General features: G+C 48.1%; 1 protein-coding gene across 2 annotated transcripts in view; it reads left to right on the top strand.

Annotated features, from left to right (window-relative positions):
• Positions 1–10,698, top strand: part of INTS13 (integrator complex subunit 13) — a 29,349-nt gene extending 18,651 nt beyond the window's left edge. For both annotated transcript variants that reach the window (XM_088454799.1, XM_088454800.1), the window contains 10 exons: positions 137–221; positions 1,590–1,676; positions 2,877–2,966; positions 3,080–3,258; positions 5,773–5,943; positions 6,037–6,191; positions 6,584–6,820; positions 7,503–7,642; positions 7,757–7,892; positions 10,373–10,698. In XM_088454799.1, the coding sequence (XP_088310925.1) occupies positions 137–221; positions 1,590–1,676; positions 2,877–2,966; positions 3,080–3,258; positions 5,773–5,943; positions 6,037–6,191; positions 6,584–6,820; positions 7,503–7,642; positions 7,757–7,892; positions 10,373–10,412 (1,320 nt within the window). In that variant the 3' untranslated portion in view covers positions 10,413–10,698. The remainder of the gene's footprint in view (positions 1–136; positions 222–1,589; positions 1,677–2,876; positions 2,967–3,079; positions 3,259–5,772; positions 5,944–6,036; positions 6,192–6,583; positions 6,821–7,502; positions 7,643–7,756; positions 7,893–10,372) is intronic.
• Positions 10,699–24,776: the final 14,078 nt, after the last annotated feature.

Consider the following 24,776-nt stretch of genomic DNA (forward strand, 5'->3'; position numbering starts at 1 on the left):
ATATGCTCTATTACCTTGTCATTTTATTATTTTAGCCTGAATTTCCTTGTACCTTAAACAGAACTTCCCCAACTTTCTGCCTGACTATCAGTCTTTGGTTTCAGCGTCTCTGTTTTCTGTGTTCCCACGTATCAAGGAAGAACAGCACGCTAACACATCGGCCAACTACGACGTGGAGCTTCTCCACCACAAGGAGGCGCACCTCGACTTCATAAAAAGTGGTAAGCTCTTGGGGCTTCTGTCCGGTATATTGGTCACTCGTAACTGGGTTGCAGTAACTATGATCTGTCTGATGGTGGCGCTGTTAGCTGTTGCTGTCATATGGAGTTCATGAGTGTAGACCTAGTGATTTATTTATTTTTTTTCCCCCCCAAATTCTAAAAAGAAAATGATTTAAAAATGGTGTATCGCAATCTGGGCCTGATTCAGAGCCGCTCGTTCGCTCCGAGCGATGTTCGCACATCTGCGCATGCGTATGGGTTGTAATGCGCATGCGCCAACCAGTCAGTGCGGTCGGAAATTGAGCGCTCGCAAATTAGCGAGTGCCTGCTAATTTGAGTGACAGAATGAGGCGTTTGTGGGTGGTAACGGGGGAAGGTGCTTGAAAACGGGGGAGTGGTGATCAGAACGCAGGCGTGCCAAACTGTCAAAACGGGCGTTTTAAGGGTGTGCATAATTAACAAAGCAGCGTCATCGACCACGTCACTTGGTTGTCTTTTAGCCTGAACTGCTCGCAGTGATTGCGGTAGGAAAATGCTACCACAAGAATAGCGAGCAGTTCATACGCCTTTCGATGTACTCGATTAATCACATAAATAACGGAGACGATGTATGATGCGAGCGAGCCAAAATAGCGAGCGCATGTTTCGAACGCTCGCTCAGACATAGAGGCGTCAACAGACCGCAAAGAGCGAGCGCTCAATTTAAATAGCCAGCCCCTTTTTCTGAACGAGCAAGCGCAAATAGCGTCCGGCTCTGAATCAGGCCCTCTGTCCCCACATAACCATTAGAGTATTGTGTAATTACTCTTGTCTCATAGAGCCGTTTTTTTAGGTACTTAAGATCTGTTTCCCCTCCCCATGTATTCCAAATGTAACCAGATACATAACAAAACACTTTATTATTCAGAGGAGGTGATTCAATTGTTTTGTGCGCCCCCTGCTGGGCGTCTATACGAATAGGAGCCCGACAGAGCAATTCAGAGGTTTCTCCGTTCGGGCTCCCAGATGTATTTAACGCGCCTAAAGGCACCGTCTAAAGAAGTGGTTAGGGCATCCAAACATTGGACTTTAGGTTTAGGCTTCCGAACCAAGCAACAATTTAATTGCTCCGTCGGGCGCCCAATCGTATTAGACGCCCAGCAAGGGGCGCCCAGAACAATTGAATCGCCCCCTTAATGTCTTCAAAATGGTGACAACGTGCTCGCTACGGGTCGTTGCGGCAGTTTTGGTAGCCCTGTGTGCGCTGCATGCAAACATTAATCTGCCTAGGCGCACATGCGTGTTCACACAAGATTCGCGGCGCATACTGGCGCACTAGGCGACAGCTTCAAAGTAATTAATTCCCATTGTGTGTCTCTTGCCTATTAGGAGATGGACACGTCAGTAACAGCAGGGAACCATCACTGAAAGACACAGTTACACTGAAGTGGTGCACGCCAAGGACAAACAGCGTGGGTGAGTATCGAGGGTGCAGGCGCATTTATTCAGCTGCGCGATCAGCAGACCATGGGCCCTTGTGTGCAATTATTACTAGTGTTAATACACGTATTGAGAAACCAGGGAGTGAATCCTATTTATTAGTCCTGCATGAGAACAAGACTGCCCGGGCAGGGGTGAGGAGAGTCCTTCGCCATCCTAGCTCCCGACGAGGCTGCGCTTAGTCCATTGGTAGCGCCTTGCGTCCCAGAACCACGACCCATGGTGAGGTCCACGACCAACTGGGAGGGAGCGGAACACTGGACTTCAGGAAGGTCCACCAAATTTGAATTTCCAGCTTGGGGTGGAATTACCATTTGGAGGGAGGGAGAGAGATCAAACCCGTCTAAAGAATGGAAAAGTGGAGCCATTGACCATAGTGACCAATCAGCTGCTGCCGATCATTCTATAGACTGTGCATGGTAAATGCTAGGTAGAAGCGGATTGGTTGCTATGGGGAACTTCTCCACTTCTTAGAAAAGGCACCAGAAAATCGTGATACTGGCATTTATACATCAAGTCAACGTCTTACCAGCATGTATTCATATAAAAGCCTATAAATATAAATGTTTTCTATACGAATCAGTCGCCCGGAATAAAATAACAAAAAGTTGCAGAAGCCACCCATGAACTTTTCACCTCGCAAATTGTGCAGCTGTCGTAAGGGAAACGCTCCGTTTCAGTTGCACACAAGCTAGGGTCCCGCTCGCAGCGCCAACTACGGCAGCTCATTTCTGCTTGCACTGCCATTGGCCGACAGAGGAAAATGTACGAGGGCCACATCCAGCGAAGCCGCCAGACGCCGTTCCAGCTGCAGATGGCGGGTGATTCAATCGGCCCCTAAGTGTTTTCCCAAGAAAGCGGCATTCAAAACTTTCATTGCTGAGCTCGTAAAAAGTAAACCTTAAAATAAAAAAACAATGGGGACATCTATTAAAAGTGGTCTGTACAGGTAACTGCGTGAAAGTGGCGTACGTCCTTTTTTTTTTTTTTTTTTCTAGACCAATTCTCTGGTTGCTATTGGCTAGCAACTTTTTTGGTGCTACCCGTGCCCCATAAATGGCGCCCGGTTGTTCTTAGGGGTTTGTAGTATTTAACCTGCTGGGAAAATACCGTCACAATACAGTGGTTAAAGCTTTAACTTTTTTAATTTATTCTTTTTTTTGTTTTACCCCCCAGAACTGCACTATTGTATAGGGGCATTCCGGATATCCCCAGTAGACGTCAACAGCCGCCCGTCGTCCTGTCTCACCAACTTCCTATTAAACGGTGAGAATCCTGCGTGGGTATGAGCCAGTGGCCTGGCGCCTGTAGTACTGATGTCAGCCGGTCTGTGTGAGATGAACCGTTCACGTAGGATTGCGCTTTCCATCCTCTCGCAGGTCGCTCGGTGTTGCTGGAGCAGCCGCGGAAGTCGGGATCTAAAGTCATCAGCCACATGCTGAGCAGCCACGGCGGGGAGATCTTCCTGCACGTGCTCAGCAGCTCCCGTTCCATATTGGAGGACCCCCCGTCGATCAGCGAGGGCTGCGGGGGGAGGGTCACCGATTACAGGATTACGGTAGGTGATTTCCTCTGTCCGTTACGGGTGATCCCGCAGAATGTGCTAAGGGCTGGGAGAAAGCCCGAGGTCTTCACCGGTCACCGGGACGTATTACAGGGAACTTATTCCCACTTCTGTTTTTGTTTTTTTTCCATCAACCGGATTAAACCTTGTTCTGATGCTCATATCGGGAATGATCGGCGATTAATACTGATTATTGGTCTGTAGTGCACAATGGTGCTAGATTTATAAACCGCTGAAACGAATACCTGTATAAATGATGTTATCACTTCAGTGTCCAGTGTTTATTATAAAGAGTAACTCACCCGCCTACTGTCCATTAGCTCCTGAGAAGTCACTTTGGGTTCTGTGGTATTATATATTGTCACAGTGTGTTCTGTAATAACCATGGCCTTCATATGTGTATAGACCACTGCATATAATGGCTATATAAATGGCGATCAGTGATCTTATGCAGCATAGTATATCCTGCTACTGTAGATTATAAGGATATCTGATGTCACCTCTGAGCTCTGTTTGTATATTCTTCCCTTCTCTCCGGTCTGTAATCTTGTATAGGTAGTGATTACAGGCGTTGTTGGAAATAGTACATTTTTAGATTATTACTATTTAATCCACATTTTTTTCTCCTATTTAAAACTCCTCTTTCTCGTAAGAATGAAATAAGGATATTTGTGACCAAATATATTGTCTCGCAGTCTGATAGTAACACTATCAGTAACTTAATGCGCAGGGGGATGAACGTGCCACTTACATTTATCTTTATAGAATACATATGTCAAAATCATTCTTTATTTTTAAAGAAACCTGGCTCTGCTGCCATCTAGTGACTACACTTGTATGCTTAGGTATTGGCTCTGCTGCCATCTAGTGACTACACTTGTATGCTTAGGTATTGGCTCTGCTGCCATCTAGTGACTACACCTGTATGCTTAGGTATTGGCTCTGCTGCCATCTAGTGACTACACTTGTATACTTACGTATTGGCTCTGCTGCCATCTAGTGACTACACTTGTATGCTTAGGTATTGGCTCTGCTGCCATCTAGTGACTACACTTGTATACTTACGTATTGGCTCTGCTGCCATCTAGTGACTACACTTGTATGCTTAGGTATTGGCTCTGCTGCCATCTAGTGACTACACTTGTATGCTTAGGTATTGGCTCTGCTGCCATCTAGTGACTACACTTGTATGCTTAGGTATTGGCTCTGCTGCCATCTAGTGACTACACCTGTATGCTTAGGTATTGGCTCTGCTGCCATCTAGTGACTACACTTGTATGCTTAGGTATTGGCTCTGCTGCCATCTAGTGACTACACTTGTATGCTTGGGTATTGGCTCTGCTGCCATCTAGTGACTACACCTGTATGCTTAGGTATTGGCTCTGCTGCCATCTAGTGACTACACTTGTATGCTTGGGTATGGCTCTGCTGCCATCTAGTGACTACACCTGTATGCTTAGGTATTGGCTCTGCTGCCATCTAGTGACTACACCTGTATGCTTGGGTATGGCTCTGCTGCCATCTAGTGACTACACTTGTATGCTTAGGTATTGGCTCCGCTGCCATCTAGTGACTACACCTGTATGCTTTGGTATTGGCTCTGCTGCCATCTAGTGGCTACACTTGTATGCTTAGGTATTGGCTCTGCTGCCATCTAGTGGCTACACTTGTATGCTTAGGTATTGGCTCCGCTGCCATCTAGTGACTACACCTGTATGCTCTTAGGTATTGGCTCTGCTGCCATCTAGTGACTAAAGTTATTTACTTTTATCCTGTTGAATAAATGAAGTTTATATTACACCACACTGCCTGATGGTTTTCTTTCAGAACAGATGACAAGACTCTGAGGGGTATTTATCTAAATTATTCTATGCCAGAGCTAGTAAAATAAACTAATTCCAGATCGGTCTCTGTCCTATCCCATCATGTATTCTTTTCACCTTCAGATAATTTGACAGCAGGAGGCCTAGAATCTCTTCCTCATGTAGTTCATTGTTTGGCACAGGGATGGTGGGGTGCAGGCGATGCCTCCAGGATGTTGGACACGATGTAAAAATACATTTAAAAAGACCTAATTGTCCCTGTGTGGTCCTGTAAGGCCCCTAATGTACTGACAGGACTGTATTAGGTTCTATGGTGATGGCACAGAGAGAATTAAAAGGAAATTATTATTATGTTTCCAAATCTTGTAATTAATGAATAAAATTGAAAGTAAAAATATTAAAAAGACAGGATAAAGATCTCCTCCCTTAAAGTGTTAAATGGGCTTATAGCAGGCTGGATTATATGGTGTTTCCATTAATAAAATGTACATTTGTCTTTTGTCCCTCAACTATGTGGTGATACAGGGCTGAGGATAAGCCCCAAATTTAGAAGGTAAAACTCGCGCCCCCCCCTCTTTTTCCAGCAGCCAAGCCGCATTGTGAGTGCCCCCGGCCAGTGAGGTATTAATGATCTTCTCCGTGCCGTGTCACCGTATACAATTGATGTCGCCATTTTGTCTTCTAGGACTTCGGTGAGTTTATGAGGGAGAACCGGCTGATGCCGTTCCTGGAGACTCGCTATAAGATGGACGGTACCGTGGACGTTCCCCTGGAGAGAGCAAAGACCCAGCTGGAGAAACACACCCGCTACTGGCCCATGATCATCTCGCAGACCACCATATTCAACATGCAGGCCGTAAGTATAGGTCCCGCGATCACGGACCGCCCCGCCGTTGGCCGAGCAGCAGGATGACCTAGACCAATGGTGACCTTCTCCTCCCCCCGGCAGGTGGTCCCTCTCGCCAGTGTCATCGTGAAGGAGACTCTTACGGAGGACGACGTGTTGAACTGTCAGAAAACCATCTACAATTTAGTGGATATGGAGAGGAAAAATGACCCGCTGCCCATTTCCACGGCTGGCACCAGGGGCAAAGGGCCAAAGAGGTGGGCATCTTGTCTGTGGTGGTTCACTGACATCCCAGAGTGCATTCCTCACTCGCCCATAGCGCAGCAAGTGTTCCTCCTCAAGGGAACCTATGGCATAGTAGTAGGGATCGCAGTGGTCACATGTATAACAGAGGCCACTGATCCCGCGGGCCTCTTGGTGCAGCCTTACATAGTTCCTCAAACGTGGCTCTGGTCACTGAAGCTTAGATCACATTGGATCTACAATTATATACTCTATTTCTAGACACATACTAAATGGAAGTCTTAAAATGTACACGAGTTTCTTCGTGAGGTTGACGATACTCACGCGTGTTGGGTAGAAGTGTGCACATGTTCCGCCATATTGGAAGCCAGTGACCTCATGGCTGCCACCTCTCTGACCCTGACAGGGACGAGCAGTACCGGATAATGTGGAACGAGCTGGAGACTCTGGTCCGAGCCCACATCAGCAGCTCGGACAAGCACCAGCGGGTGTTGGAGTGCCTGATGGCGTGTCGCAGCAAGCCCCCCGAGGAGGAAGAGCGCAAGAAACGAGGCCGGAAGAGAGAGGACAAGGACAAAGAGGACAAGGCGGAAAAAGCAGCCAAGGAGCACGAGCATGACCGGAAGTGGGCGGAGTCTGAGCGGTAAGTTGTCGTCTGGCTCCATTACTCAATGGCCCTAATATAGGATCCTGAACTTGGTGTCCCATATAATGACCGGCGTAATGCGCTCTCCTGCTGCTCTAAGGACTTTCCTTGGAAACCTTTCTTGGAACCACGACCACCAGCCCCGTCCCCATTGTAGCCACCATCAGCATGTGACCAGCATTACGTACATTTTTATTACAGTTTTTAGCCAATTTGCAGAGGTTGGTTCCATAAGTGAAAGTACTGTTACAGCTAAATTTACTGCACAGTGATTATAAAAGCCCCCCCTCCCCCCCCTGGCGTCTTCAGCTGTTTCAAATGCTGTATTTAAAGGGCAATTATACTGAATACAAACCATGCCCTATAGTAGCATAGTAAATCAGCCAGCGTCTTTTTGGGGGCTTTTAATTTATTTTTATTTATATTTTTCACCCCTTGTTTTTGTTGGACAATGTGGTTGATAGGCTTAGGTTAAAGTCTCTGAGATGGACAATCTTTGAAATCTTGATTGTTGCCTTATACAACTAAGACTGTATACAGCGTAAGGAAGCTCCTTGTCCAATCACCAACCATTGGAATGATGCGTCACCCAGAGGATGGGAGTGCCCTCGCTTTGCTCAGTAGGGTGGGCTTCTGGCCCCCCCCAGCATGGTAAAATAAGCCGCTTATTTATTTTTAGGATGAAATCATCTGTAGATCGGGAAAAAGAGGATCTGGCCGAGGCCGAGGTTATAAAGGACTCGCCGGATTCTCCTGAGCCCCCCAACAAGAAGCCTCACATTGCAATGGTGGACGTGACGCCGGTGGAGAAGGCTAAAGGTTAGTGCCGGCCGAGCGGTGAGAACAGTGACTTTGTAGCGCTGGTTCAGCAGGGGGCCTGGAGCTCCGTGTCCTACTCTCCTGACCAAGCCCATTTCCTCTGTAATCACACAGGTCCCATGTCTCTGCTGTCGCTGTGGAGCACCAGAATAAACGCGGCTAATTCCAGGAAACACCAAGAGTTCAATGGGCGTCTGAACTCCGTCAATAACAAGGCGGAATTGTACCAGCACCTGAAGGAGGAGAACGGGTGCGTGTTACTGGCGAAATGGACCCAGCTCCTGTACAGCGCCCCTGCAGAGATCAGCCGTCCTGTATAAATAATCTGCTTTTGCTGGAAATTAGCGTTCAGTAAAGTGCATGGGGGGGCTCTCCTACTTGTTGGGCTGAAAGGAAATTAGATGAAAGCTTTGGGCGCCAATAGAAACAGGTCATAGTGTAACACATTCATTATTTTACCGGCGATGTCCTTGTTCCGTAGGGCGGATGTTCCTAAACTCTTGTCATTGCAGTCCAGGTTTTAAGGCTATCCATGCTTGAGTCCAGATGGTTACGTCAAATTGATTAAAGGCTCCTACACACTTACCGATATGCTCCATGAGTGATATCGTTAAGTGTTAACCCTTGAACTGCCGGGCTCAATGTCGGGAACACACGGAACGATATTGTTCAGTGACGTCACCCTGCCACATCCTTGAATTTGCAGAATCTGAGGATATTCTCTGCTTGTCCTGCAAGTTCAGGCGATGGAAGACCTCATTAACAATTTGCGGCCGCGTGCATCGTTAACAATATCGTGCATAAACACTGGACAATATTGAACGCTATGAATGATATCATCTATATCGTCCACTTTATGGTCTAGTGCACAGGTTCTCAAACTCGGTCCTCAGGACCCCAAACAGTGCATGTTTTGCAGGTCTCTTCACGTAATTACTAGTGAAACTGTTAGCTGCACCTGTGGATCTTTTAAAAAATGTCAGTGACTAATGAATGCACCTGTGCACCTCCTGGGTGATCTGCAAAAAGTGAACTGTGTGGGGTCCTGAGGACCGAGTTTGAGAACCACTGGTCTAGTGTGTATGAGCCTAAAGGTACTAATTAAGGCCCTGATTCAGAGCCGGACGCTCTGACCAGAGCACTCGCTCTGAATCAGGGCCCACCTCCATAAATATGGAGCGTCCTCCTGGACGCTCGTATAGCTGTGGGTCACCACCCACAGCCTATACGAGCGTGCAGGATGATGGTCGCGATGGTCTTGACCATCGCCAGAGCGAGCAGAAGCCTGCGGTTGAGGTTCTCAACCGCAAGGCCAGGAGTGATTTTGGCTCTATCAGAGCCAAAATCACTCCCACTGACATCACTAGTGATGTCAGTGGGGCCGGCTTCTGACGGTAGGCGTTCCCTTGGGAACGCCTCCGTCTGGCAGGCACACCCCCGGCACGCCCACCAAAGGAGGCGTGCTGTCAATCAACATCGAACAGCACGCCCCCTTTGATCAGACACAACGAGCGAAGGAAAGTCCTTCGCTCGTCGCGTCTCGCGCATGCGCTCCATCGACCCACTTGCGAGCGGACAGCCGCTCGCGAGTGGGTCTGAATCAGGCCCTAAGTCACCTGTGCTCATGCACTGTAATGGTGGAGTTTGAGAACCTTTATATTGGCCCGGTTTACAATGTTGTCCGAGCTGTGTGTAGGTCTGTCATGCAAACGATTCATGAAATAAAATCATATATTTATGAAAACCAATAGGGAAGCCCAGTTATATTTAATTTTGAGCAGAGCGCTCCATAAAATAAAAAGTTCTATCCTTAAGTTTGGCTTTTTCAAACATCAGATGGGGCTCTCCCTGAAGACTGCAATGGTCAAGCCAAGAAATCATCTTCCCTGCTAGTATTTCTTTCTGATTTAAACCAGAGGTTCCCAAACGTGGTCCTCAAGGCTCCTCAACCGTTCAGGTTTTAGAGATATCTGTGGTTGAGCACAGGTGGTTAAATCAAATTGACTGAGGTACTAATTATGTCACCTGTGCTCAACCATGGATATCTCGAAAACCTGAACTGTTGGGGAGCCTTGACCACCGCGTTTGGGAACCTCTGATTTAAACAGTCTTGGGTTGTCTATGCCCCTCCCATTTTCATATAGGCGGGGCATATTAAACCTCTCTCTGATCCTCCCACCTTCTTAGGAGAAGGGCATCAATAATTCTATTGTTGGTTTCTATAAGGTCCCACCCTAGTAAGAGAGAATCTCTGTGCTAAACATTTGGAGCCATCATGGGAACCTGTCAGATGGAGGTTAGCGCCAAAAACGTAGACAATTGGTATATTTACTAAAGTGACAGTTTTTAGAAGTGGAGATGTTGCCCATAGCAACCAATCAGATTCTAGCTATTATCTTCTAGAAGGTGCAAGATAAATGTTAAGTAGAATCTGGTTGCTATGGGTAACATCTCCACTTCTAAAAACTCTCACTTTAGTAAATAGACCCCCTCAGACCGTGTTATCTTGCCCAGGTGAGCTCCGCCAAAAATCCTTTATTCATTGGAGGAGCCCAACACATAAGTTCCCCTCCTAGGTCTTATAGTAATAAATACTGTGATAGTACATAGCCCAGCGGCTGGGGTGCTCCACACATTCTTTGTATGTGTGTGTGTGTGTATATAATATATATATATATTTCATTCCTATGGCGTCACCATTTGTGCCCTATTTCTCTGTCTCTCTCGTAGATCCGACGTCGTGGAGAACGGCAAGGCTGGCAGGCAGTGAATGACGTCTCCTCCTCCCGCGCCGGATCACCATGCACTCGCGGTGTCACTTCCGGAATCTGTATAGACTTTATGAACTGTTTTTACTCTTCTTTTTTTATTTTATTTTTTTTATTGACCTCTTTATAGTATTTTCTATTAACTGTAAATATAAAGAGGCTACTGGAATATTCTGTATTTTTAATATGCTGAGGGGGGGAAAGAATTCACATTGCTTTCTTTATAATAACTTTGGCTGACTGTCCCTTTAAAAATATTCTAATAAAGACTTTTGTTTTTGTTTCTTCCTTTTTTTGAAAGAATATATTTTTCCTGTTATTTGCAGAGTGCAACATGTATCGCCTGCCGCATGGGGTGTCAGCTGTTATACGCTGGGAGGGGGGCGCTAAATAGGCACTTTTTGGTTTTGTCTACCTGTGGTTGCTTTTTTTGAGGTAACAGGTCCAAACTGGTAGAAGCCTTCAAATCTGGCTGTCCCATGTCTGATAGCCTGACCGAAAGGTTTACATAGAGCGTTCATCTCGCCGGGTGCTTTATTGTGTTTAAAGTCTAGCCAAAGCATTAAGGGCCTCATTCAGAGGCGGTCGGAGGATGCAAGCGGTCGCTCAGAAACTGGGCGGCCACTTGCATCCTGACCGCCCGCCTCTGTTGCGGTCGTTAGGCTGTGGGTTAACACCCACAGTTCTAACGACCGCTCCGTGATGGTCGCGATGGTCAGAGACCATCGCAACCATCGGGGCTTACGACGAGACCCTAGGTTAGGGTCTCCCTTGTCGTAAGCCCCGGAGAGCTTCTGGCTCTGTCTGAGCCGGAAGCTCTCCACTGACATCACTAGTGATGTCAGTGGGGCCGCCCCCAAACGGTAGGCGTTCCCATGGGAATGCCTCCGTTTGGGCTGCCACCCCCCTGGCCCGCCTTCCAAACGGGGCGAGCTGTCAGTCAACATCGACAGCTCGCCCCCTTTTGATCGAGACCCGCTACGACCGGCGCTGTCGGTCGTAGCGGGTCTCACACATGCGCACGCCGGCGCCGTCGTGCGCATGCTCTGTGGGGGGCCATCAACCCAGTCCGAGCGCATCGGCGCTAACGACTGGGTCTGAATTACCCCCTAAATCAGCCCAAGCAGCTGCTGGACAGACCTATTATAAAGATCATAAAACAGATATCGTGGCGCTTTGAATGGTAAATGTACCCCTCCTGTATGAGGACCACTTTCTTCCACGGAGTGTTTCAAGTATAACATGTAAAGAGAAAAAGAAAAAAGCCACAAACAATCGTATAATACCTGTTTGATAAATAAACAATCAAGATAAGTCTCATAAAATGTAGGTAAGTGTAGCCAGGTATCCCCACCAACGTGTTTCGACCCTCCAAGGGGGTCTTTTTCAATGTGAAAAAGACACATTGGAGGGTCAATACTTTGCCGTACTTACTTACTGGGAGGAAGGACGTTTTTATAGAGACACTTTATTGTATTCCTAACATCTACCGCTCCTGTGCAAAAAATACTTATTCCGCTGGGTAGGAATTTTTATTTTACTTTGGAGTCAATGGAGATTATAATAAAAGGTTGATATTATAGAACCCTTCTGTTTTTGGATGAATAAAATCTGTCCTGGAAATAAGAAGGTGGTCTGGTGCTGTTATTCAGGATACCATGATGTGCCTAATATCCAGTGGGAATCGGTGAGAGTGTATAGGGGACAACCCCGAATCCTTTATAAGGTGGTGGTCTGCAACATTAAGCTAAAGATACTGCTACACATCTGATGACAAGTTTACGGCTGTGAGTTTTATGTGGGGGGGGGTATCCCCTATAAAGTCCATCTCTACCTATTTGGTGGAAGTTTTGAATCATTTTAGGAGGACGGTTTATGAGACTTCTCTTTATTGCTTACTAGCTGAAGTACCCGGCGTTGCCCAGGTTTAAATCTTTAAGTTATTAAGTTTTATTATCTGATGTTGTCCAAATCCACCCAGTACAAGGCTCAGAACAGGCTCCATGGGTCAAAGGTCTGGCCAGTGTACACCAACGGGAGGTCCGACCTTGACAGAATGGTAAGTATAAGCTAACCTAACACCCTAACCCTCCTAAGGGGTGCCTAACCCTAACTTCCCCCCCAAGTGCCTAATCCCCTTCCCCCCTCTAAGTGCTTAACTCTAACCCCCCCCCCTTCCTCGCTGCCTAAACCTAAGTTCCCCCCCCCCCCCCCTGGGGGTGCCTAACCCTCCCTCCCCCTAGCCTAACCCTCCCGGGGGGGTTCCTAACCCTAAGTCGCCCATGGGTGCCCTAAAACCTAACCCTCCCCCCCGCGGCTGTCTGCTCGCGGCGCCCGGCATCCCTTCGATCGGGATTCCCGGGCGCCTGTGTCCCGGAATCGGGGAAATGACAGGGGTCTAGATATAGACACCCGGCATTCCACCCTCGCCAGGATATGACAGACGGGAAGCCAGTTGTCGGTATTAAGTCAGCTGGTTTCCCGATTATATACTGACCTTGACCCTAACCTCCCTAAAATCTGGCCAGGATCGAACTGGACCACCGCGTTGGTTTCATCCCAATCGGTGCAGGGATGTCCGAATGCATAACCAGACAAACAGGCCAATTAATTTTATATATAAGATTTATCAAACCGGTTATCTGTACTTCAGTTCTATAAAGACAAGAAAATAATTGACCGAGCTTAAATCATTAACTCATTTACCACAACACTTTATATTGCATATATCTAGCAAAATTATTCTACCTTGCATTTAAACCAATAACTTTATGTTGTTATCTGTGGGTGTAAAATGTTATATAACAATTATCCCATGAGCCTAAATGATCAAAAGAAATGTAATTGTTTATTTAGTATTATTTATTACAGCTAAACAAATATGTTGCAATGACTGAATTCCATTCTACGGCTGCTGTCGGTGTTTCCAGTATGCAAATTTTAAAGAGTATAATATTGCACAGCGGTTTCCTCGTTTGACTTGCAGATTGTTATACAATGAAGATTGTTATAGTTATTTGACTTTGATGTTTGTACAGTATAATGCGTGTTTACATGCACAGATAACATGTATAGGTCTCCTAGGAGCAAACACTTTTCTCTATATTGCACAATATAAATGTTTGGTAATGAGATTAATGCTGTTTATGCCTTTTCTTGTCTAGATAAATTATCTAATGTATATAGAGATATATAATGGAAGTACAGGAGAGGAGGATTATGTTAGAGCAGGCATTCCTGGCCACATACTATCATCTTGGTCCATTTAGATAAGAATTCTTCTAGTTCTCAGAAAAGCTCATCTGTGCAATAGGGATCATTCCTACAAGTAACGCCAAAAGAATCTGTTGCTGCAGGTAGCCGCCTGGCTGTGTGGGCCAAGGTGGCTTCATCTGCAGAATCTGCCGGTATCTATTTCCCGAAAAGCTGTCATCGGAAAAATGACAGCGTTTCGGAATAGATAGTTATGGGGAGGAGGAATGATGGATCCCTCCGGTAATTATGTAGAGCTCCATGCCAGTTCTAAACCTAATTACCTCCATCGATTTATGTATTTATTTATTTTTCTACTTCATGGTCCATAGGGGGTCCACAGGGTTGACCTTGGGGTATAGCTGGATCCACGGGCACCACGCAGTTAAAGCTTTAGCTGCTCCCAGGATGCACTTGGGTCCATCCTCTATACCCCGCCCCCGAGCCACAGGCACCTCAGTTTGATTTGGTGCCCGGCCCAAGTCGAGTCACCCTGCGCAGAGGGGCTGCAGGAGCAGCCCCCCCCCAAAGCTTTTTACTTGTTATAGAGCCTTTTTTAATTTTTTTTATTTTTACTGCGCTCTTCAGAGTGGCAGCGAAGGGCTGTCTGTGCAGATGCCCACGCTGCCGTTCTTACTCCCCGCTGGCGCCACGACGCCAGTATTGCACTGGGGATCGCGGCGGGAGGCCTGAGTCCGTACTAGCCGGACTCTGGGGACTTCCCTGGATTGCTGCCGGAGACACCGGGGAGTGACAGGTAAGCCGCGAGTCGCTGATTAGCGGCGGCTCGCGGGTGCTTGTAAAATGCAGTCCTCTGCCCCCGGTCTTTGGGACAGACTGGGGGAGCTAGCGGTGGCGGCGGGCTCCCCCTCCATCGGAGGAATACCCCATCAGTCCACTAGACCACCAGGGTTATTTAGCGGCAAGTGGGATGCCGGCAACCCGGGGGTTAATAGCTAGCCAGGGGAGGAAGCCTTCCCTGTTTAGCGGCTCCTCCCCTCAGCTCAGCGCGCCTTTCAGCTCGTAGTCTGGTGACGCTGAGCTGCAGTTACTCGGCCACTCCTCCTCTGAGGTCTCTGGGGGCCATTTTCTCTGTGGCAGCACAGATCTCTCAGGGAGCACGCGTACCGGTCCCCCTGTGTACCTCTCCCCCGATCAAGGACAGTGTACACAGCACTATAGCCCTTCCAGACACTGAATCTGGGAGGTTGATTGTAGTGGAAAGGTGTAGTGAGTATATCTTCTCTGCATGGTATGTGACTTTTGCTAGTGCTGCCTGTCGTGCTTATTTCTACTTACTGTCAGCCTATACCTATCCCTTTACTCCTACAAGCCCTACAGGGGGAGGGGCGTTTCTACAGACCTCACCTATATAAATCACGTATTTGTGAGGTCCGTCACATACAGTTGTGTGCTACACAGTACCATATTGTGGGCTGTTGTTCAGCACACTGGTGAGTGCGCTTGATTCTGCTCTGTTGCCAGATATATTTATTTATATAATATATTTTGTCATGTCGGAAGAGGAGATTGAGCACTCCGTGGCTCCGGTGTTGGTCTCCTGTGGACGATGTTCTGCAGGAGTGGATAGGGAGGATTTGTCACAGGATGGCCTGTGTAGACGGTGCCAGGTGGTTCCTGGCCCATCAAAACCTCCTATGACGCAGGAACCACCATGGGCGATGTTTTCTCAGGTGCTGGTGTCTATTGCGGACCGTCTGTTGGTCCCAACTGCTGTCCCTACTAGGGCGTTGCCCCAGACGCCAATCCCCCATTCCCCGGGTGTCCTGCAATTATTGCGGAGCCCCCCCCCCGGGTCTCAGTCTGTTGGTCCTTATGCGGGGTTACCTATGTATATACAGGCTTCCCCTGTGACGCAGCAGTCTGTGGTGCCCTTCCAGGCCCCTGTGGTGGCTCCTCCACCCTGGGTGGATGTGCTCTCCAACTCAGTCCAAAATTTGGCGGCCGCGTCTTCGGCTTTTCAGTCAAAGTTGCAGAGTGACATGCCTTCAAGGGCGTCAAAACCCACACTAATGGCGCAGGCGGCGCATTTATCGGACTCCGAGGGGTCCTCATGATGGGGAGGTTCATGAAGACACTGACTCAGACACATCAAGTCGTCCATTAATGTGCGAGCACTGGTTAGGGCGGTGCGAGCCATTCTCCTAATAGAGGATGAGGCACCAGCTCCTAAGTCGAAGTATCCTAGTTTCAAAAAAACTAAGGTGGCTTCTGCTGTGTTTCCCCTGTCTGATCAGTTGATGGATCATATGGCGGTAGCTTGGCAGGCGCCCAGTAAGAGATTCCTGCCACAGAAGCGGTTGGCTTCTAATTATCCTTTTCCTGAGGCACATTGTAAAAAATGGGAAACTCCACCGGCGGTGGATTCCCATGTCACCCGTTTAATAAGGAGCGCTACTCTGCCATTACCGTCTATATCCTCGCTGAAGGATCTCACGGACAGAAAAGTTGAGACTTGCTTAAAGTCCATTTACTCCCTCTCAGGGGCAGTGGCTCGACCGTCCATGGCCATCTCCTGGGTGGCCAAGGCCATTGAGGGTTGGGCCAACGCATTAGAGGATACCTTTCTGGACGATGCTCTGGATGTCCAGAGGGCGTTGTTAGGACAGATGAGAGACGCTGCTTCCTACATTGGAGAAGCCTCTTTGGATGCTAGTCTGCTGACCTCTCGAGTATCGGCTGCAGCAGTGTCTGCCCACCGATCCTTATGGCTGAGGTCCTGGAGAGCGGACACTGATTCAAAGAAAGGTCTGGAGGCCTTACCTTTCAATGGAGAATTGCTATTTGGTCCAGACTTGGACAAAATAGTGGATACCCTGACTAAATCCAAGTCAGCTTTCCTTCCTTCAGCAGCAACGCCTGCCAAGGTCCGGAGCTCGGCCTTTCGTTCCTTTTGGGTTCAGGGTAAGGCAAAAGGTCAGTCCTTCCCGAGGCAGTCGGCGGCTAAGACCGCCTCTAAACCCAAGAAGCAAGCCTGGAGTGCTCGGCGCCCTTCTTCCAAGCAGGAGGAAAAACCTGCTGCCTGATGGGACAGGCCTCCCTCTGGTGGACCTCAGAGTGGGAGGCCGACTTCTCCAATTCGCCCAGTGTTGGCACAATACCACCACGGATGCCTGGGTTCGAGTAATAGTCTCTCAGTGGTACACCCTGTCTTTTCGGTTCAGGCCGCCCCACCAGTTTTTTTGCATGAGTCCTTCTCTGGACAAGACCAAAGCTTCCCAGATTCAGGTGGCTATACAATCCTTGCTACAAGCAGGGGTCATTGTTCCCGTTCCGCGGTCTCAACGCGGGACGGGGTACTATTCTACTCTGTTTCTGGTACAGAAGCCCAATGTTCTCAGCGCCCTATCCTAAATTTGAAATCTCTGAACAAATACCTCAGAGTTCCCAAGTTCAGGATGGAAACGTTACGTTCCATCATTCTGGCGATGGAACCTGGGGATTACATGGTCTCCCTGGATATCCAGGACACCTATCTCCACATGCCCATAGCACCTGCACACCAGCGGTATCTGAGGTTTGCTATCCTGCAACATCACTACCAGTTTCGGGCGTTGCCTTTTGGCCTTTCCACTGTTCCAAGGCTGTTCACCAAGGTGATGGCAATTATGGCCGTCCACCTTCGGTGCCAGGGTATACGGCTGCTGCTGTATCTGGACGATCTTCTTCTGCTGGCGAGCTCCCCGTAGGTACTTCTTCGACATCTCCACCTGACCATTGCTTGTCTTCAGGCACGCGGGTGGTTGATAAATTGGAACAAGTCATCTCTGATCCCATTACAACAGATGGTCCATTTGGGAGCCCTTCTGGATTCTCGTCAACAAAGGATTTTCCTGACTCCAGAAAAGGTGTCCTCCCTACAACTGAGGATACACAGTTGTCTGAGCAGTTGCAGGGTGTCGGTCCACTCAGCAATGAGAGTCCTGGGGTCCATGGTGTCGGCATTCGACATGGTGGAATCTGCCCAGTTCCATTCCAGGCCCCTGCAGGGGCAGATTCTGTCTGAATGGAACGGGTTACCTCACCGGATCCGATCCCAGACGCTGGTCTTGTCCCCGGAAGTGCGCCGGTCTCTAGCTTGGTGGTTTCAGCCAGCTCATCTCATCGAGGGTCGCCCCTTTTGGATCCCGGACTGGGTTCTGCTCATGACAGATGCCAGTCTCTGGGTTGGGGGGCAGTGACCGGCTCGTCTCTTCAGGGCCGTGTACAGGGTTCTGCTGTCGTCAGGCACCGCTCTTCACGGAAGGGCGGTATAGGTGCAATCCGACAACGCCACCACGGTGGCGTACATCAATCACCAGGGAGGAATTCGCAGTCGAGTGGCAATGTTGGAGGTGTCTCACATCCTGGCTTGGGCGGAGAGCCACCTTCCTGCAATCTCGGCAGTCTTCATCCCGGGATTCCTCAACTGGGAGGCGGACTTCCTCAGCCGTCACAACGTGCACCCAGGGGAATGGTCGCTTCACCCGGAGGTGTTTCAACTTCTCGTGGACAAATGGGGACTGCCGGAGTTGGACCTGATGGCTTCCCGTCACAACTACAAGTTGCCCGTTTACGGCTCAAGGACAAGGGACGCAGGCGCAAGTCTGGTGGACACGCTGTCGGTGAAATGGACATTTCACCTAGCGTACCGGTTTCCTCCAATCTCCCTGCTGCCTCGGGTGTAAGAAAAATCAAACCGGACGGAGACACGTTTCTGCTGGTGGCTCCAGCATGGCTCAGACGTCCTTGGTACTCTGATCTCAAGAGCTTGTCCATCGACGGTCCGTACCTTCCACCTCAGCATCGGGACCTGCTGTCCCAGGGGCCCTGCCTTTACCCGGATCTGGGTCGACTGTCTTTGACGGCGTGGGTCTTGAGACAGCCGTCTTAAGGTCCCGGGGGTTTTCAAGCTCTGTCATCAGTACCATGCTGAGGGCGCGTAAACCTGCCTCAGCTCGGATTTACCACAGGGTGTGGCACACTTACTTTCAGTGGTGTGAGTCCAGAAACTTTGATCCTCAAGTGTTCAGGGTTTCTAGGATTTTGACCTTTCTTCAGTCAGGTCTTGACCTAGGCTTACGTCTGGCCTCCCTGAAGGTTCATGTGTCGGCTCTGTCTGTGTGGTTCCAACGTAGGATTGCTACACTGCCGGATGTTTACACCTTTTTCCAGGGTGTTCTTAGAATCCAGCCTCCAGTGGCTCCATGGGACTTGGCGGTGGTTCTTCGGGTCCTGCAGGGACCTCCTTTTGAGCCTCGAGTCGGTTGACCTCAAGTGGTTAACACTTAAGACTGTTTTTCTCCTGGCAATTGCTTCAGCCAGGAGGGTATCTGAGTTGGGGGCGCTTTCCTGTAGTCCCCCCCTTCTTAATTTTTCACCAGGACAGAGCGGTGCTTCGCACTCATCCTGAGTTTTTGCCTAAAGTATTCTCTAAGTTCCACATCAATCAGGAACTGGTGGTGCCAGCTTTTCAGTCACCTGATCTTGCAGCTGGTGAGGCTTTCGTTGGACGTTGTCGGTGCTCTCCGAATTTATGTGGACCGGACTGCTTCTGGTAGGAAGTCCGATTCTTTGTTTGTCCTCTTTGGTTTTCACAGGAGGGGTTGGCCTGCCAACAAACAAACTGTTGCCCGTTGGCTTTGTTCTGTTATTTGTGAGGCTTATGTACAGGAAGGTCCCAGCCTCTGTTAAGGCTCCTTCCACTTGGTCTGTGGGTCCTTCTTGGGCTGCTAGACGTGGTGCCTCCGCTGTTCAGCTGTGCAAGGCAGCCACTTGGTCTTCAATTCAGACGTTTTTGAGGTTTTATGCGTTTGACACCTTCGCCTCTCAGGATGCATCCTTTGGGCGCAGGATTCTCCTTTCTGCACAGGAGCGTCCCCGCCCTTAGTTGAACTGCTTTGGGACATCCCCAAGGTCAACCCTGTGGACCCCCTGTGGACCCTGAAGTAGAAAACAAGAGATATGGTAAGAACTTACCTTTGTTATCTCTGTTTCTACGAAGTCCATAGGGTCCACAGGGCACCCGCCCTGACGCGCCTGGCTTCAAATGGGCTGTGTGGCTGGTCACCGGTTCTTCAGTCTCCCATTTCTGTGAGTATGGTTTCTTGTGCGTTCTAGTCTTCTTTTTCTCTGTTTAGTCTCCTCCTCCGGCCTTGGCTGCTTACCAACTGGGGTGCCTGTGACTCGAGAGCGGAGTATAGACTACGGACCAAAGTGTATCCTGGGAGCAGCTAAAGCTTTAACTGCGTGGTGCCCGTGGATCCAGATCCAGCTATACCCCAAGGTCAACCCTGTGGACCCTATGGACTTCGTAGAAACAGAGATAACAAAGGTAAGTTCTTACCATATCTCTTGTTTTTTAAGTTATGATGAATAGGCCCCTCTATCTCCTGATTCAGGTGAAAACAGGAAACCACTTGGATTGGAAAGCCATCAGGAGATCGAGTTACAGGTTTTTCGTTCTTCTGATTCTGATAGCCCTCTATGCTTCTTGAATATTGTCTGGGCATTGAGGGTTTATGTGGATCAGATCGCTACACTTAAAAAGTCGGCCAGTCTCTTTGTCCTCTATGAGACTCAGCGGTGGAGCTGGCATGCCTCGGAGCAGTCTGTGGCCCGCTCGATCACTTCTGTTGTTAAGCAAACTGATGTCGCTTTGGGCGAGCATTCCACTCGGGCCGTGAGTGCTTTTTGGGTGCTGTGGCATGGTGCCTCAGTTGAACAACTCTGCAGGGTAGCAACTTTGTCCTCTCTGCACGCCTTCACCAAATCATATTGCCTCCATGCATTCGTGGACAAAGAAACGGGTTTTGGGTGTAAGGTTTTGCGCACGGCCCGGCCAGTGAGTGAACCTTCTCCTCTCTCTCCCCCCTCATTCAGACAGGCTTTGAGAAGTCCCGCAGTATCCTACCAGATAGGACTAAGGAGGAAAGAAGATTTTTTTTGTACTGACCGTATGATTTCTGTGAGTCTATTTGGGGAACTGTGCGTTCCCTCCTTAGTTGGTGGTTGTGGAGTTTGTGCTTGTTGCACACTGTTTTCCTTTCGGCTTTGTTAGATAAATAACTGGAGGACGCTGGAGAGAGTGGACAAGTTTCTGCTACAACAGTTTAATTTAGTGCCTATTCCTCAACCTCCCCTTTAAGCCCACAGTCGCCAGTGTCCCCCAGATGGACTCGGAGGAATTGATTTTACTATAAGAACGAGCCTCTCATCTCACTCTTGCAGAATGAGTTAATGGACAGGTGGATCTATGTGACAGATGGGCAGCCAATCAGGAGTGGTTTGTCATGTTCGACGGATGAGAGAACACTCCTTATTGGACTGTCCATCTATCACATGGTTACCGCTGGCAGGCTTCAAAGCACTCTCCAAACTGCTGGTTAGTACATCAGACGGTTTGGAGGTCAAAACTGCCGTCGATCTGCGGTGGATTTAACCCACAGCTAAATCCAATCATTAGTAATCTTACAACCAGCACTAAAGTTTTTGAATTTGGCCACCCTTGGGGAGGGTGAATATCACTTCTGATGCTCTAGTCCACCCCCAACACCCTCTGCTACCCTGGGGACACCTCTCCATTAAGGTATGCAGTCGGGAAGCCGGCGGACCAAATCCCGACAGCCGGCTTCCCGACTTCTTTATCCCAGCGAGGGTTAAATGACAGGCGTCTAAATCTAGACTCCTGTCATTTTACCGACGCTGGGAGGCAGGTGCTCGTCATCCCCATCGAAGTAAGGCCGAGCGCAGACAGCCGCTGGGGGGAGGAAGTGTTAGGTTTAGGGCTCCGGGGGGGGGGGACTTAGGGTTAGGTACAGAGGAGGGGGGGTTAGAAATAGGTTAGTGAATACTTACCTTCGACTATCGGGATTTCCTCCTCTGCTGGGATGCCGCTGTCGGGATTCCAACGGCCGGGCAGCGGTCCGGCGGTAAATCATACTGATGCCATCCATTTCTATGAGCACCTGTTCACTGACTGTGAAGCAGGTCCAGCTCTCATGCCAACAGATTACTGTTAGTTCGGTAGTGGTTTTATTTTCCACATGGCGCCAGCCACTGACATTGGGGCAATGCAAGAACCGTTTTACCGGTCGTAGCTCTTACATGTCGGCTATATGCTTTGAGTAATGAGCTGAGCTATGATGTCACAGCCGAGTGCCTGAGGGTGGGGGGCGGCTAAACATTCATTAGCCCTTAACAAATATGCCTAGCATTTCCTGTACCATTTATATTGGAACTGTGTTAGGGGTTTAGGCCCCTGGCGATCACTACAGCAAAGCTACATTGTCAATAAAAAAAATGAACTACAATTGAACCGTGGCAGTGAGGTGTTGTACGGATATTCTGCCTGTGGCTGTGGGCTGCTCCATAGGCCGGGGTTGTGATGGCCTCACTACACTATCTAATTAACAGTGAGAGTGTGCTGTAATCTAACTTTCACATAATAGCCTTGCCTAACAATTACAACACAAGTTAGAGAGACCTGTACAGAGCACACACCAGTCTCCTGCTCTAACCCCTGAGTATTAGTGTGTAGTAAGTGGTGTGATATCCCGGCTGCTGTGTGACCTGTCCTCGCTACTGACACAGGGCCTGATTCAAAGCCGCTCGTAAGCGGCCGCTCGTTCGTTCCGAGCAATGTTTGCCCAACTGCGCATGCGTACGGATCGTAATACGCATGCGCGAACCAGTCAGTGCGGCCGAAAATCGTTTGTTCGCTAAATAGCGAATGCCTGCTAATATGAGTGACAGGAGGAGGCGTAAGTGGGTGGTAACAGGGGAAGGTGCTTGAAAACGGGGAGTGGAGATCAGAACGCAGGCGTGCTTAAAGATCAAAACGGGCGTTTTATGGGTGTGCATAATTAATACAGCAGCGTCACTGGCTACTGACAGTGCAGGGAGGAGAGAGACCTGTACAGAGCACACACCAGTCTCCTGCTCTAACCCCTGAGCATTAGTGTGTAGTAAGTGGTGTGAGATCCCGGCTGCTGTGTGACCTGTCCTGGCTACTGACACAGTGCAGGGAGGAGAGAGACCTGTACAGAGCACACACCAGTCTCCTACTCTAACCCCTGAGTATTATTGTGTAGTAAGTGGTGTGATATCCCAGCTGCTGTGTGACCTGTCCTGGCAGAGGTGTATCTTGGGGTCCGAGTGCCCCTGGCAAACTAAGGGACTGGCACCCCCCTCCAATGACTGCTTCTACTTGAAAAAATAAAATAACACACACTGGGGGTAGTTTAATTCGGACACCTGTAGAAATAGGGAGAATATTTATTTTTATTTCTCTTTAATATATATATCTTTTACAGAACTTACTGTATTGCCAACCACTATTTACTAATAATGCCAAAAAACACAGAAAAGGCTTGAAAACATAGCATCAAAAACAAACATGCATTATGGGTAAAATTATTTACATATATTCAAATTGGACTGTCTACACTGCATTATGCTTTTTTAACTGTGCCATATAATTCACTGGTGAAACAGGCCACATTGGTCCATTGCAATCTCACACACAATAATAAAAACAGTCCATAAGGATCATGTCTTAATCCAGACACCTGAATATCCACAACCTATTTTTTTTTTTGATTGAAAATCTATAAAGATCATGGTCAATTCCCCATACTGAGGAAAACACATATTTATTAGTGCTAACACTGGGGGTAGTTCAACTTACACCTCTGTAGAAATAGGGAGACAATATATATATATATATATATATATATATATATATATATATATATATATATATATATACTTTTTTTTTTTAATATATACATATTTTTATATTTTTCAGTTATAACACTTACTACATGCAAGCACTGTTTATTAATTTCTATATGTCAACAACACAGGAAAAGACGGCATCAATAACAAGCAAGGTGCATTGTGGGTAAGATAATTTGCATATATGCAAATTATCTTGCCAATAGAGCATTGTGGTTGATGTGGTGCTTGCAGTCTTTTCCTGCAAGGTTGACATATGGGAATTAGTGAGTGGTGATTGGTATGTGGTGGGTATTGTGGGAGAAGAGATATATTAGAAAAAAAAAAATTAGTTACTCTAATTTTAAATGTTTCTGATATAAAGGGACATATAACAAGCCTGATACACATTAAGAACCAGTGGAGGACACTGATAATAGCAAAGGAGACAGAAAGAGACCATGGATCGTATGAGAGACCTGTGCAGAGCACACACCAGTCTCATTATTATAATTTATTTATATGGCGCCACAAGTGTTCCGCAGCACCTTACAAAGTACAAAAACAAATTGTATACAAGTGACTTACAGAACAATACAATACAGGACATGGATAATATATATTGCTACATTAGCGACCATATCACCTAGATAAGCAACAGAGCATAAGCAACCAAGTGTTAGGTGCCCTAGTGGTGAGTAAGAAGTAAATTACACTATAGTAAGGAGAAGCACAAGAGGGTAGATGGCCCTGCTCGTGAGAGCTTACAATCTAAAGAGGTGGGGGAAGACAAACTGGGTTGACACAGATGGGGTAGATGGGGACGAAGGAGCATGTAGTAAGGAGTTAGAATGATAGCTGGAAGGCTTTGATGAAGTAGTGGGTATTGAGAGCCCGTTTGAAGGATTGCAAACAGGTGGAGAGTCTGATGGGGAGTGGGAGAGAGTTCCAGAGGTGGGGAGCAGTGAGGGAAAAAACTTGGAGGCGGGAGTGGGAGGAAGTAATCTGCTGGCATGAAAGGCGTTGTGCATTAGTTGAACGAAGAGGGCGGAGAGGAGCTCAGAGATGTATATGGGGGAAGATTGGGTGAGGGCTTTATAAGTGAGTGTGAGAACCTTAAATTGGGTTCTAAAAGGGAAGGGGAGCCAGTGGAGGGCTTGTAGGAGAGGGAAGGCAGATGTAGAGCGTTTGGAGAGGAAGATAAGCCATGCAGCAGCATTTAGTATAGACTGGAGAGGAGAGAGATGGGATTTGGGGAGGCCAGATAGGAGGAGGTTACAATATTCCAATCTGGAGATGACAAGTGAGTGTATGTTTTAGTAGCATCCTGGGTGAGATAGGGTCTGATCTTAGAAATATTTTTTGATGGAAACGACAGGACTGTGAAAGGTTCTGGA

Source organism: Taudactylus pleione, unplaced genomic scaffold (assembly GCF_031769625.1).
Source record: "Taudactylus pleione unplaced genomic scaffold, aTauple2 ptg000634l, whole genome shotgun sequence".
In the NCBI taxonomy this organism is placed as follows: domain Eukaryota; kingdom Metazoa; phylum Chordata; class Amphibia; order Anura; family Myobatrachidae; genus Taudactylus; species Taudactylus pleione.